Genomic DNA, 16,106 nt, shown 5'->3' with positions numbered 1-16,106 from the left:
CAACTGATATCATCCAGCCCCACCCTGCAGTGGTGGAAGCCAACAAGCTAGTCAATCTGTTTTAGCTAACATAGACATTTAAATCAGCTCAAGCTGAAAACATTCAGCAGGACAGACGCAGGTGTTGGGTCTGTTGTTGTTTCTTGTCCAACTGAACAACCTGAACTCCTTATTGGAGTCACCTCGGTTGACCCGGCCGGTTGTATGAATCCACCACATTCGCCTCTTCAGTTCTGATTTTTGCATTAGCTGTGCAAACATGGCATGCTAACATATTTTCCAGGTCTCATAGTTTCACAATTACCCCAGCAGACTCACAGTCAGCTGGGAACCCGCGATTGATACCATGTGTATCTGACTTATTAGCTTCCACCACTTAGAGGACGCACTTATTTTTCCAACAAGTTCAGAGTTAAACATAACAGACGAGAGAAACATTACTGATAATTACTGTAAAGAACCTCACTTCAATGCTGTGGCCTAACCTTTTAAGGCTTTCATTCCAACGTTGAGAATGTAAGCACAACATAAGAATATCATCACCTGACTGCTCATTTCCAATTGAACCAATGTGAGTTAATGTGAGGATGCCTTTTTCAAACCACCTAAAACTTTTAGGAAAACATTCATGCGCTCACTGCTGTGTCTGAGACACTGATAACTCTCTACCCCAGTGTCCCTGGGGTAGAGAGCCCAACAGTGAGCACCGAAAAATCCTTTCTGCCTCGAAAGCTCACTTCCTTTGTTGCTCCCTTATTGTTTGCATTACTACAACATGTACAGATGCTGACTCTATGTGGGACTCTAAGCCAAAAATCCATTGGCATGCAAATCTCAACACACTAAAAACGTCCTTTAAAATTCCAGTGCTGGTAAATGTTTAATCAAGAATCTCTGTGAAAAAGTAAAAAGGTTTCGTTTTTAACCCCTCCTTTTTTTTCCCTTTCTTTCTCTTTTAGTTCACCTGATGAAAGTCTCCAGGGCTGTTGGATGAAAGGCAATGTGGCGTACAACCAAACACACGTGGTGGCGTAAAACATAAACCAAACTGGTTCGACAATTCAACATCACTAATCCCCTAAAAGTGGTTCCATCGGTTAGAAAAATGTTCAGTAGCATTTTGCTCCGCCGGTGACAAAGTTTCAGTTACCCCACTTTACAGCCCCAAAATACGTCCCTTCCGCCTCCTGGTCCAGCAGCCAAGCGTTGGATACTTCGACAAACAAGGCGTCTCCCTCCACCAGGTTGACCACTCGGCTCTGCTGGGCGCAGTACATGTTGTAACTCGTGTTGTTCCACTGCTTGGTGCTTCCCGTCTTCATCAGCAACACCTTCCTGCTGTTCTGTTTGATGCTCTTATGGTAGACGTACTGGATGAGCTGGGCCTTGCTCACGTCCGGAGGACGCGTCCTGGCCTCACGGCCCTCGTCTGGACCGCCGATGTTGTAGTAGCGGAAGCAGGTTTTCACGTAGACGTAGTAGAGGCCCGATTCCCTCACCAGCAGGTTTCCGTCATCGTAGCTCATTTTGTGGAGGTTTCCGTGCTGATCGTCCCACTTGATGTTAATCATGCTGTAGTCCTCTGCGAGATGACAAGAACACACACACAAAAAAAAAAAAGAGTCAGAGAACTTTACATTCAAACCAGAATGTTTGGTTGTTGGTAGCAAACATGTGTTGATGGATTATGTGGTTTAGTTTTGAGAAAATCGAAGTGAGAAACGTGGAGTTGACGTCGAACCACGTGATCGAGGCCAAAGCGCAAATAATAAACTGCAAAAAAACAAAAAAATGTTTCAGTAGCTGCGTTTCTGTTAACTGTAAAATTTAGCTGTGAAATTCTGAAAATAAATTTGCCTAGTAGAAATGTAGATTTTGAAAAAACACATTTTTTGATTAAAAAAAGTTTTTGCGCTAGGGTGAGAAGGTTTTTTTGGTCATGTTGAATTTGATGTATTTCACAAAACTGCAACAGAAACACCTTTTCAGGATCAGTGATCCTGATCAACGTGATCAGCGCCTGGATGTTACTACTGGCAGAAATGAAGAAGACGATGACAGGAAGTGGTAGGAGGATGATGGTTTGTTTTTTTTTATACCACAGCATCACAAAGTTCGCAAAAATGTTGTGTCATTCAAATGTGTTGAATCCATAGCTCTAAAGTAAAATCACTGACTACAATTTCCCCAAAACACCACTCCGAAGTAGGCGGGGCTTGTCACTCCAAAGCCTGAATAAGACACTGACAACTCCTCTGATTGGCTGATGATGAGTTCTAGCACCATGGATGAGTTATGAATATATTTCAAGTAACTGTTTACAGTTACATGATTTTTAAAGACTTTTTGAGTAGACTTTTTAACAAACTTATTAATGTGTGATTTTAATTAAATTTCTTTTATAATGAAAACACTGCAACTGCAAAATTATATTTTCTTGACATTAGCAGAATATCGACAAGGACTTGTGCACATCTGTGATGGAAACACAGCTACAGTTAATAGTGAACAAGTCAATCTTCTCCATGAGCATCTCAGCAATGTTTTATGAAATATGTCTGCTTATGCCACACAAGTTACCAAGGAAGGAGGGCTGTTCTCATTGACCTAAAGTGATCTCAAACTGCATTCCTGAAGGCCAAATGTCCTGCAGCTTTTACACGCGACTCTTGTTCTACACACTTGAAATAAATGGCTAAACTGCCTCACTAGCCTGCAATCCAGCTCGTGATTTGACGATGTACAAACAATAATTTTCACTCTGTTTACGAGGATGGCAGCCATATTGGATGTCGGATTGGAGTAGATCCTCCAAATTGGTGTTCTACACTCACGGAGAGTTCCAGTTGCTTTTTTTCCAAGGAACTCGTAAATTTTAGCTTCTCAGTAAAAACAAAAACCAGAGAACAGTTGACAGTCGGAGGAAAATTGCTAAAGTAAACGTGTGGATGAAAGCACTTCATAAGATTGGAAAATCATTGGGAAGCTATTGAAAGGAAAAGAAAAAAAAGAGAACAAAACTGTCTTGACCCTCAGCTCTGGGCCTCAGTGACTGATGTCATGTCACTTTTCATTTTCAACACACTTGATTTAAGTGCTCTGGCCACTTGGGCACGAACATCACGCCCCACAAACTGACCCCATAAGTGTTCAATGGGGTTGATTTCAGCACTGCAGGCGGGCCGTCCCATCCTAAACCACACTCTGACATCTCCGAGTGAGTTGGGATTGAACTGACTGCACAATCTTTTCTCAATATCTTATAACCACCATAAGCTTTATTGGCAAGTACCAAAGTCAGAATAAAGAAAAACCAAAACCAAATTCAACCAACTATAAATTTAATTGTTTACTTTCCTAAAAGTAACATTTAATGTTAAGTTATCTTTTAACTTAACATTAAATGCACGGTAAATGCACAAGTCATTGAATTATACCACGATCAGCTAATGCACAGCCATAAACCAGAACGTTTTATGGATGTTTAGGACTTGGTTTGCGGATGCTCCAAGTTGGAACAAGTATCAAATGGGGACACAAATTATGTTTCTGTCGTCTTTACTAAAACTATAAGTTTCCACTTCTGCCAGTCCAGATTTGTTGTCAAATGGACGCCGTTTCCAGTGTGGATTCATAAAGATGTAGAATGTGAGCATCTGAAATTTATTGTCAGGATAGGTTCTTCCAGCAGCTAGTACAGTCACCATACTCCCCCAAATGAAAGAGCAAATATACTCTGTAGTAACTGAGTAGAAAAACCTTTTAATGGTCCGAATGGGAAATAGACATGTTTTGTGGTATGAATATAGTGTAACAAAACCCAACCAGATGGAATAACGAGAACATGTGGATGGATAAGTAAGAATCTAGTTTATCTCTTTGGAGATATTCAACAGAAGAGGATGTTCTTTTACTACCAACAGACGTCATGCTTAAGCTCTTGGAGGAGTTGGTATCCGTTTTGGGTTTGACTGTGTTCCTAAAGCCACCCTAACGACATCACCACACATGGATAATGTTTGTGTATTTATCGGCAGCGCCAGCGGGGGGAGACAAAGCTTCCAGACTGCAGATTTACTGCAAAAGGCCAAAGGAGACATGTTACATCGGCTTGACTCACTCTTAGTGAACTCCTGAGGTGCTCTGATTGGTAGATGGGCGGACGGGGTTGTGGCATCTTTGGGAAGTTTGCACCTGCTTTTTTTTCTCGGGTCTTTCAGGGCATGCACCACTGGTTCACTCTGTGGAGAAAAACAAAGGCTGGTTCAGCAAACATCAACTCGTAAACCAAAAGGTCAAAACCCATCGGCAGCCGCCTGCTTTGCGTGTGTGCGCGTCCTTTTGCGTGTGTTTGATTACAATTGAAGTTTGTAATTTGGAGACCTGCAATTACAAGAAGCCTTTTCCTTAAGCAACAAAAAGATTTGGACATAACCTTCCACAGCTTAGCTCTGCTTTCACTCTAAATGACAGGCTGCTTGTAATGGTTCTGAGTGGGAGTATGCGCAGACGTTAAGCACAGGGGCGTCTATGGACTACATGTCTGTGTATATCATCGTCCCTCCGCTAAGTCCCTTCTATGTCCATAGTCGTATTTACAGCTGGAGGCCCCCGTGGCGAGGGGAACTTCTCAGAGTGGCTGAGCGTCTCCCATATTTGGCATAAACCGTATTTGGACTGAGCCGGGTTGTCTTCAGGCAAGACCGAGCATATACACTCGACAAAAACATGGTTTCCATGCGAGTAAACACTTACAGCGCCGGAGCTGCCAAGTCTCCTACACTTCTGGCAAGAGATTAACACATCAGGCTGAAGTGTTGTTTTCTGCTTCTACCTACATGATTGAGTTTACCCAAGAGACCGCGAGCGCAAGCGAGAAGAGATTCCTAACGGTCTCCCGCTTCGATGCATTTCTTCACATTTGCAGAGATTTGCAGAAGCAAAATCCATGTGCAGAATTTGGAGTGATTGACAGATTGGGCTGTTATTACATCCCTAAAGATGTTTAAACTTGTTTTATGGGCTGAGGGTAGTTTCCTTCAAACCAGTAATTTCAGGAATCCTGGCACTGTTATCTCACCATAACTCAGTCATTATTGAAAAAATGGGATGGAATGGAAAGTGTAGATGAAAGGATTAGTGCTTTTTAAGCACTTGGAAACCACACACAGTCAGCCAGTCCAAAAACAGCTCAAAGAAACACTGTTAACATGGGTTTTGCAACAATGCAATGAGTTAATGTTGCTCTTAGCATTTTGTTCACAAGTCCACACAAACTGCACGGAGTTCAGCTTAAGATTAGCGCTGTCATCCAAAAACAATTTGCTGCACAAACATTTTTACAGAGCGGCGTCTTGGAATGTGACGGGCTGAAGAATCCAGCCAAGGTTAAGGAATAGCTGCTTCTCCTTGGAACCTTAATTGTAGGATCCGTCCTAATTTGTGGTGAGGTAACAAATATATAGTGCCTTGCTCAAGAATTCACATTTTCTAAAGCTGCAACTGCAAACCTCAGTGTACTTTATAGGATATTGTTTGAACAAGCGAAGAGTGTGGCATGCATTTGTATATAGTCGGCTTGAGTTACTGTTTGGTAGAAGCTCCATTCACTGCAGCTACAGGCGGGGGGCGTGTCTAGAAGGGTGGCATACTGAAATTACAATTTTATCTGAATTCCCTACTGTCTCAGATAGCAACAAACAGCATGCCAAAATCTGAAGCTAAGAAAGAGGGAGGGGGGACTATTTTGTATCCTATATAAATCGGTCTTCAGTCTGAATCTGAAATGCTGATATCTATGTGCGCTACACGAAGAAAGTGGTTGAAAGCTCTAGTTGGGGTGGCCAATCAGAGGTGCAGCCGGTGCACAGCTACAGACCAAAATGTTTGCACCTTCTGTTTTTTCCAAAATAGCTCATTATCTATGAACATTATTTCTCCATTGCATTGAGGTGGACTTTGACTGGGTCATTCTAACATGTGAACATTTCCCCTCCCATTGCAGCTCCGGCTGACTTTTAGCATTTAGCTACATCCATGACACACTGCCCAGCTCTGCTTTTTCTCAAAAGAAGTTTTACTTTTCTTTTGTTGATGTTTGCTTGGTTTTGCTAATACCAGATTCCTGGAATGCCCAACACATAGTGAACAAATTATTGTTTGGAATACGCAGGAAATGCCTGAGCTGCTCCTCTCTCCAGCTCCTCCAGAGTTCCTTCTGATGGCCATGTCTTTATGCCGCCCCTGAGTTTTGAAGTGCGTGTAGCATTTCACAATTGTACGCATCTTTGCGTTAGTCTCTCACATAAGATCCCAAACGAAACACGTTGATGGTTGTAATTTGACTCAAAGTAAAACGGGCTCCAGCAGTATGAACACTGTTTGCAAGGCACTGTTCTTTTCCCTGGCGAGTAGAAGAGGAACCCTCTCTCCGGGAGACTGCGCCCGGCTACGGCTGACTTGGTCGCACATGCTTCGTCCTGGATCACCGCAGTGCACGCAGACTTCAGCTCAGCCTTTTAACTGCTCACCACATACATCACTCAACATGTCTATTATGTTGACGAGTGGTTTCTGAGATCCAGCTCAAGAACAAAAGTCCTCTCACTCAAGAGCTCGGCCACCAAAGCGGACCGTCTCTTTTTGTGCTTCACAACGCAGCGGACTTCTTCCACAGATCTCTGCACATTATGAACAGTCAGATCATGAGCTGCGGCTGATTCACGGCCCTGCGTTCTCACCACCGACCACAGGCCTGCGTATCCTGTCTCCCTCCAGCCGACGGCCGTCCTCGGAGGCACCGCTGTCAAACAAAATCCCTGCGCGGCTCCGGCGCTGACCCCTAGCTCAACGTGGTGAGGGTCAAGTGTCAACCTGACACATCGTAAAGCCCAGAACAATCTCTTCCTGTACTGTTTGGGAAAAACAAAAACAGAGTTCCTCAGTCCAATACAGGGCGGGTGGTTCACCTCAGGACTCCACTAGGACCCTAACTCTCACCATACCCCTAACCCACTAACCTTTAACCCTAGTCCTTACCAGGGATAACCCAGGCCAAACAAGCATAGAATTTCATGGGAACTTAAAGCATCATGGAAAGAAACGCTAGAAAGCAAAGATCATTTTAAGTTGTTTCGCTTTCTCGATGGGCTTTGCTTTGGGTTGGTAGAAGCCCATGCCAAGAAAGGGCAGCAGCTTCCAAGAGTTTGAAAAAAGGAGGAAAAAAATGACTTCAACAATTAAGAATTCAACATGTGATGCTCGAAATGACTTCCAAGGAAACACTGTAACCGCTGACGCCAGCCAGCAAGAGGGCTGCAAACTTACTGTCCAGCGCACAGCAAAATGAAAGTCGACGGAGTCGAAGTCGAGGAAAAAAAAAAGAAATCTGAAGTGAGAAGCCCTTTTTTTATTGTCTCTGGAGGTGTTTGTGTTCCTGCGGTCTGACCTCGCTCCAGCCCTGCACAACCAGCTGGGGGTTTTGTGCTTGGCTTCACAGGAAATACACCCGTGGGAAAATCATGACTCCAAAAAATTGCTGATGCTAATTCAACTCCCTTAAAAACACACCAGCGTGAATAAATACGCTCTACTTCCTCCTTCAATGGTGACAAGAAGAAATACCTGGTGTGCTTGAAATCATTGTCGGCGTTAAATCCGCCTTTGGGAGGTTGTGCTTGGCTCAGAAACTGATACTGGAGGCATTTCAAGATCCCAGCTGTTGTTCCAGGAACATTTATAGTAGAACATCGGCAGGCATCTGCATATGTGACGCAGTGCAATTATGAACACCAATGTATTTTACTGGACTTCCATGTGAAAAGCCAATGTGGAAAAACAGAGCAGAGCTACATAGTTTTCTATGGATAAGCCTGTGACCATCACAAATTTTGCTGAACAATGAACTGTCCCAGTAATTACTGCGATTAACGGTAATATTGTTGTTCTGAGACCATTCTCAAGAAATGGGAAACTTATGCAAGTTAGACCAAAACTGGACCTGGAAGATGTGTTAAACAGCCAAACAAAAACAATACATAAAATGGAAATAACCACACCCAACAGAAACCATCAATAAAACGGATTATGAAGTTTCTGTAAGCAAAGTGGCCCTTCAAAAAATTATTAACTTCTGGACTTTGGACTTCTGGACTGGGCCATTGTTGCTAATGAACAAGTTTGATCTAAACCATCCGATTGAGGCAACCTTGTTGTTCTTTGAGAGATGGACTTCCACAAACCGTAAATGGACCCAAATATGACTTTCTTTCAAAAACAGCTTCCACAGAACTTAAATGTACAACAAAAAGTTGTCCTGTCAACCGAATCAACCAGTTGAGCTGTGGATTACTGTAGCTCCTCCACAGTTGCCATCTTGTCTGCTTCTCTGATCAACACTCTCTTTCCCCAATCTTTAGGTTTAGGTTGGAAGGTCATGTCTTAGTCGGTCCGTCCTCTCTCCGTGATCAGATGATGGACTGAACAGAGTTCTGTGAGATGTTCACAGTTTTCTGACCTAACCTCGCTTTTAGCTTCCCCACCACACCCTCCCTGACCCGTCTGCCGTGACCCTCCGTCTCCACAGCACTTTGTTCTCTACAGAACCTCTGAGGCCAGAAACAGAACGTCTTAAATCACACACAGGCATACACACGTGATTGGGTTTTATTCATGACTTCGCAGTTTACCCAATCACTTACAATCCTACGAGAGTCAAGTGAAAATATCTTGAAGTTTGTGTTTGTAACAGAGTAACATGTGATAGATGTTAGCCAAAAGGGAAACATGTTAGAGGAAGTTAGCCTGACTCACCTCCATCTCCAGGGAAGGACGGGAAGACGGTGACAGGTCCACCTGCAGAGAGAGAGAGAGGGGGGGGGGCAGGTTAGAACTGTGAGGGCCTCTCCGACAGAAAGGTGTCAGAAGAAGACAATCTCCAGCAGGGCTGTCAAAAAGCTTTGCGTGTGTCGGTGTGTTTGTGTGAGGGGGAGGTTAAGTTATTTTCCACATGTTTCTCTGCTTTCCACTGCAACAAGCAAAATCAAATCCATACAGAAACAACGTTCCAGTCAGAGTCGGAGAGTCCCGTTTGAGACCAACTCAGACCAGCTCATCCCGTCTTAAAGAGACGGCTACAACTCTGATCGCCCACCGTCAAGAAAGCTCTGCAGGTGTCCAGGAAACATGGAGGTCTGCTTCTGAGCTCCGAACAAATAAGCGGTGCCAAACTCAGTTCAATCCTGCATCACAAAACACCTTCCTAAACTTTCATCCTCCTCTTTCTCCCATCTCTCCTTTTTTTTTTTAAAGACTCTACCCCTCTCCCCCCCCAGATACCCACATTTTTACCCACATAGCCCATCAGAACACTGGAACCAATTTGTCAGGGTGAGGCTAGGGGCAACAGACGCTCCCCAGGTGAACTCTGAGGATCCTGACAGAGCGGACATGCGGTCTGCTCTCTTCGCTTGTTCTGACATGACAATTATACAACAGCAAGACCGCCGTGTAGCTAGAAAGAGACAGCCGAGCCAAAGGACTCTGCATTCCTTACACGAGCAACGGTGTTAAAAAAAACTAAAATTAAAAAATAAAAAAAAAAAGGCACTTGAACTCGGCCAGACCTCTCTGGAAAAAACAGCTCTGCATCCTTCAAAGTTTACAACTCATGACTCATAAATGGCAATTGGAAGCCGCTGATGGCATGTAAACACGCGCATGAGAAACGACAGGCTCAAGTGAAAACATCTGCAATCTGCAAACAAGGCGAGGAGACGCAGGACGCCTGCTTGAGATGTCATCTGAGCGCAGCGGCGGGGAGACAACTCGGGCGAACACGCATCTCTCCCGGTTCGCTTTGAGCGGCTCGCGCGCGACGCTATCGGGCAGCTCGGTGTGCGCGTGCAGAGAGACGCACCAAACATAAACTGCACTTTGTTTTACGCCGCCTGGACTCCTTGCACAGCAGCGGGTTGCTTCACTTCTGAGAGAACACGCCGCCTGCTTCATAAAGCCCGAGCTCAGCGTATCTCTCACTTTATGGCTCTCTGGGGAGTTATTGCGCAAATAGCCCAGGTTTTTGTTGTCGGACTATCTGAACTCGCTCGTTCACAAAAGTTTCGAGGAATGTTTTGTTCCTCTCTCTCTCCCTCTCTCTTTTTCTCTCTTTTTCTTTTTCTTTTGCAGAGCACCGATCGCAATCGCCAAGCGCGACGCTTCATTGCGCCTACCTCGTGCAGGTAACCGGTCAGGTGCAATAAGATCGCGACGCTGGAGGCCACCTGAAGTATTCCCATAACAGCCAGGGTCCCGATGAACAGCGATCGGTAGGTCGGCTCCGAGCTCGGCACCGGCGGGAAGCGCTGCTGCCCGGCCTCGATGTCCATGGCGTTCCGCAGGTAGGCCCGGTACTCGCTGCTGTGCGTAGCTGCCATGGTGCGCGGCTCCGTCTGCTCTCTGCTTCTGCGATTCAGCCCCGGGGACGTGCTCCCAGACTCAGAGCGCAGGAAGGAAACAAGAGTCAGCAAAGAGTCCCTGCGCTTCTGCAAGTGGAGGGGCGGAGGGGTTGGCTAAAGGGAGAGCGCTCAGCCAATCACAGGGGATCTTGGCGATGGAAGCGAAACAGACCGCGAACCGGGTCGACCTGAGTGCCGCTGCTGCTGCTGCTGCTGCTGCAGGTGAAGCGGGCTCTTTATGGCGGAGATGTGACGCGGCCCACGCCTCTCTGCAGCGTCCACACCCCTGATGACACACTCGGTCTCAGAGACTGAGGCTGGATTGCGGCGACGCAGCGGGGATGGAAGCAGATGGATTAAGAGAAGAAATCAGAGCTGCTTTAATCTCTGCGAAATTAATCTGTGCAGAAAATATGCCGGAAAAAGCCCCAGCGGGGCGGGTAGGTAGAGGTTCATTTAGAGTCTGATTTAGTCCTAATTAAAACACTTAGATTTTATTTCCCAAACAAAAACTCGTTTTCTTTTTCTAACACCACCAGGGCCGGCCCAAGTCTTTTTGTGGCCTGGAGTAGATTTTCATTTGGGGCCCCCAAAACCAACATATCAACCCCAGATTATTCATAGTTCCTATAGATTACTCTATGTGTGTAACATGCCTGTTATCATTAGCGACATTTGTAATTAGCTTACATTAAGTGTTATGATGACTTTAGAGGAGTAGAAAATATGAAATAAATTGGATTTAAAAATGCAGCAGCGAGTTATCTAAGTGTGCCGTCTAATTTTAACCGAACCTCACCTGATAAACACTAAATGTACAGAAAACAAGTTTAATATGTTATATTTCCCCAGCAGTGGCAGCAACCAACAGCAGGGAGATATTGACCCATTATTTGTGTAACAACATTAAAAATAATATAAAAATAGTTTTCCTTGTGTAAAAGCATTTAGTTATGCATACATAGAGCTTGGTGCTCTTGGGGGCCCCCTGGTGGAGGGGGGCCCTAATCAGCTGCTTAATTTGCATGCCTTGGGCCAGTTCTCAATGCCACATTTAGCAACTTTAATGATTTTTATGTAACTACTTTATTTATTTATTTTTTGCTTTCCTTCGTTTTAATAATTATTTGTATTATATTCTGTTCTAATAATAAAATTAAAACAGTAAATGTTCTTGCTGTATTCAGTCTACAATATTCTTCTGTCTTCTCTGCTTTTCATTCTGGAAGGCTGTTTATTTTTCATGGCTTTAGCAGAGTGTACTTTCTTATTAAACCTGCTGGTTTTTGCTTGCTTTTCATTTTTTGATGCAGCAATCATTGATCAAATTGGTAACTATTTGCTTTTAGTGAGTCCAATGAGATGTTTTATTTTTGTTGTTTTTTTTTTTACTCCCGACGAATAACTGTATAGTTATTGATGTGCAGCTGAGACGTAGAGGTGGGCGATACTGAATATTTTGGTGTACCAAGTAAATCAGGACCGATACCGATACCGATACTTTTTAATCATTTAAGTTTGATATTTCACCAAACCTCTGACCTTTATGTGTTTTTGAAGTTTTTCCATTGAACTGTTTTTGTTAAAACCTAGGACGGGCACATTTGGATAAACCTTTATCCAAAGCAAGAGCAAAACAGAACAAATGTTTCTGCACTTCTTCCTAAATAAAGTGGGATAAAAAAAAAAGATCAAAGCATTTTTTCTTTTTAGGTAGAGTTGAGAATCTACAATACAAAAATGAAACAAAACTTTAAGGGGGTAATCTGAAACCAAGGTATCGATATTACTCGGCTCGCATTGATCCGATATTGATATTTACTTGGTATCGATACTGTGGATATTTTGGACGGAGCCGTCCACCTGTGCTAGCTGCTGCTGCCAGTACAGGTGGCAGGAAAAGCCTTCAGGGTTGCTAAAATTAAACAGTTCTACAAAGAAGAAAGAAGAAAAGCAAATTGCCTTTGTTGGCACCAAAGCTGGCAAAACCAGTTTGCAAGGCACACAGTGGTTAGGTTGTTTTGAATGTGTCATTCTTTTTGTCCTAGTAAATGACATCTTTATTATTATTAGTTCTATTAGTTCAGTTAAATTATTTTATTGCAAAAACACTTGTGCGTAACGTCTGCTACTTGTTACAACTTTGCTGAAGCGGAGGCTTAAAGCCGGACTCCTGTTATTTGTTTTGACAGGAGACTTTGCCTCCAGCTGCTTTACTGATAAACTGATGCCGTTTCACCTATTTTTTTTTGGGGGGGGGGTTTTCACATAAGTCACTGGGATGTTTTCTACATGCTTTAATCAAATATTTTTCCATTCAAGCTGGCGGAAAAAATAAAATAAAATTTCCCTGTCTGGGCCTCCGGCTCTTTTGAAATACAACAGCTGAGTTGTGACAGGATGGGAACACAGCCTGGTCACATCATTACTCAGAAATCTTCATGGATGAGAACGTCTTTGATCATTTAAAAAAATAAATAAATAAACAAATAATTTCTGCATATGCATGATAGTGGATGAATATGGTTCATTTAAATGAAACTCAGCTTCATGATTTTCCTGTGGAACTGGAATGTGACAAGTTTCTGTTTGCTTATAAAGATAACGTTTGGTTTAAAGTCAGTGATCCAACAGGCAGAGTGCGTGTGTGATATCATCAATCTGCAGTACATCCTGGGAGAAAAATCTGCATTTAAAGAGACAGTAGTATGTACAGTTGTTTTTGTTTTTTGAGCTCTGCTGCATGTTATAATGTTTCGCACGGGACTAGCAACACAGACAGTCTGTGTGATTATTACAAACAGCATGTGGTTCCATAAGGCCTAACGCTTTATCTCACCCTGAACACACCAGCTCTGCAGTGAAACATGGTGGTGACAGGGTCATGCTGTGGGGAGGCTTTACTTCAGCAGAGACAAAGAAACCAGTCAGAGTCCAGGGCAAACCTGGAAGAAACCCCGTTTCTTCCTCCTAAAGACCTTCGACCCGGCTGGAGGTTCACCTTCCAGCAGGACAACAACCCTAAGCACACGACCAGAGCTGCAGTGGAAGGTTCTAGATTGAAGTAACCTCATATGACTCAGTGGAACGATTAAAGAACACGTATGAGTTCATTAGAAAATCTGTGCCGAGACGCTGACTGACCTTCAGCTATTTTACAAAGAAGTCTGCGGAAAACCGTCAGAGCGAAGCTGGAGGAAAAGCAACCGCAGCAACGAGTTGATTCCAGAAAATATTGACTCAGCAACTTTGGAGAAGGTCCGGTCTCTTCGCTTCGACTTTGACGTGGAGCAGGTCGGTGAGGTAGCCTGCTCATGGAGGGCATTGTGGGTAAGAACTTTGACGTGGACACGTTGAGGGGCAGGAAGTCGGGGCGGCTTCTGAAGAACTGGAGGTGATGTGGTCAAGAGAGCCGGTGTGGGAAACCCGGCGAGCATCTGAGCTTAGGATGTGCTGGTGTTTATTGTTGACCTTGGCTTATTATGCACAAAAACGTCATGTCGGTAATAAAGTCTGGAGGTGATGAAGGCATGGATGAGAATTTGAGCAGCGGAGAAGGCAGGAGATGGGAGGAAATGAGCAACATTTTTTATTGTAAGACAGCAGTTCTTGTGAAGCTGTGGATGTGGTGTTCACAGGAAAGGCTTCTGGGGATGACAATGTCTGACTTGTCACAGAGGGAGTTTCAGTGCATCTCAGTGAAGGAGCTGGTCAAAGTGGAGGGAGTTTTAATGCTGCTAGCATGAAAAGAGTGCCTGCTCAACCTTCCAACGATGAGTTCATAAATATGCAATGAACTACCTTGACTCCTTCAGACTAGCCAGCAGGGATTAGCAAACACCTGGTGGAGCTACTTCTCAGTTCAATGCTGAGAAAAGTGTTGTTAAAGGGTTAACAGCCATGTTGTGATGACTTCCTGTAGGCGGAGTGTCAGAAGGAGCAGGAGTTTTAAAGCGACAGAGTGTTAAATTACAATCTCAAACTTTATATTTGATATAGACAACATTTCTGTAACAAGTGGAGATAAAATAATTACTTGATTGTGCTATAAAATGATACTAAGTGCCTGGAAAACAGATAATATTTCCCTTTTAAACATCCATAGTAAAATAGTCTTCTGTGGTCAGATACAAGCAGCCAAAACTGAACTTACCTTTGCATAAAGTCTAAAGATTATGTATTAAAAACTATAGTTTTTATGTGGGTTTTTTATGTTATCAAAAAATTGATGTGTGTGGATAATTCATATGCACACACATTATCTTTTTTTGTTGTTGTTGTTGTTACTGGCAGAATCTTAAGCTTAGCAGTGACAGGCTGTGGCAGGCAGGCACATAGCAGACATTTCAGGGAGGCCTGTTCAGTCACAGATATTTCCTTGTTTTCTAATAATAGAAGCAGCAGAAATAAAAAGGTATAAAATATTGGCTGCTTGAATATTTTTTCATTTTAAATGATGGAGTATCATTTTACCAGATAAAAGGAAATGGGGAAAAAAAGGAAAACAGATGACAAGAAACCTGGAATTCCACTGTTGCACTAAGCAAAGAAACTAATGCAACCGGCGGACGTCATGCTGGCCTGACTCATGACTCTGGCCACAGCTGTCGCAGACTGGGCTTCCTGTTCAATGTTTTACTGAATAATTCTTTCACAATTGACCACATGTGGATATAAGGAACACCGCAAAGCTTGCAGGTGACTGTCCATGATGTTACTTAGCCGCCTTGTCGCGATCCCTTCCAGAGCTACCTGAACTAAGCAAGCAATCAAGACTAAGACTCCTTACTTCTGGAATTCCAGATATCAGACGCCGTGGTCTGAGGCAGCAGCGCCAACAAACAGAAAACTGAGGTTGATGTTTGGTCCTGCACTCTTTGAGAGATAGTTTCTTAAGAAACCACAGCTGTTTGGTTTTTATTTGCTGCCACAAACTCTGGAGATATTATCTGTTCCTGTTACCCTGAAACACAGGCATGACTTTTACCTCCTGTTGTCACAGTAGTAGTACGGTATGGCATTTACTTATAGACTGTCCCAATGAGCAATAAAAACATGTACATTCCAGTTTTTTTCCACAAAATCGTTAGTCTGCTCAGTTTTGCCTGTTGTGAGCTCCTTTCAGGTGTTTTAGGGCCTCTGTCACTTTAAATCCAATTACTTGCCACTGGCCACGCCCCCTCACCTCCAACTCAACATTTACACTTGCAAAGAAAATGGCTGCGGACAGATACGAAATTATACAACCGTATTTCTTTGAAAAGCAGAAGTGGAGCCTCCTGCACAATCAACAAGTGCTTTCTGGATGGTAAGTCAACAACAAAACACTTGTCTTTTCCAGCAGCCATTGTTCATACAGTTCATACAGCAGTAAAACCAGCTGACCGAAACGGGCTGGAGCTCCATTTAAGTTGCTAGGTAACAGCCTGGACTTCACTGGTGTTGCTAGGTAATGGCGCAGAGTGACTTAACAATCGGAAGGTTTTTGAAATGACGCATTCTCCAGACACCAACGAATATTGAGTTATTTCCAAAAGATGGTTGGGTGTTTTTTTAAGATCTTGTTCTGTTTTTAGAAGCAGTTGAGAATGGATGTGTAAGAATGTGCAAAATGTGAATGTTCCTTGGTCGGGTCTCCGGCGGCCATATTTT

At 43.6% G+C, this 16,106-nt stretch overlaps 1 protein-coding gene across 1 annotated transcript; it reads right to left on the bottom strand.

Moving 5' to 3' along the window:
• Positions 1-942: 942 nt before the first annotated feature.
• Positions 943-11,499, bottom strand: tnfsf11 (TNF superfamily member 11). The gene is made up of 4 exons (XM_007578689.2): positions 10,230-11,499; positions 8,812-8,853; positions 4,121-4,241; positions 943-1,582 (listed from the first exon to the last, which is right to left on the bottom strand). Exons 1-4 carry the CDS (start codon positions 10,431-10,433, stop codon positions 1,143-1,145), a joined length of 807 nt encoding a protein of 268 aa, XP_007578751.1. The 5' UTR covers positions 10,434-11,499; the 3' UTR covers positions 943-1,142.
• Positions 11,500-16,106: the final 4,607 nt, after the last annotated feature.

Source organism: Poecilia formosa, unplaced genomic scaffold, assembly GCF_000485575.1.
Source record: "Poecilia formosa unplaced genomic scaffold, Poecilia_formosa-5.1.2 Scaffold488, whole genome shotgun sequence".
Lineage (NCBI taxonomy): Eukaryota > Metazoa > Chordata > Actinopteri > Cyprinodontiformes > Poeciliidae > Poecilia > Poecilia formosa.
This window is presented reverse-complemented; position numbering and strand designations above follow the sequence as displayed.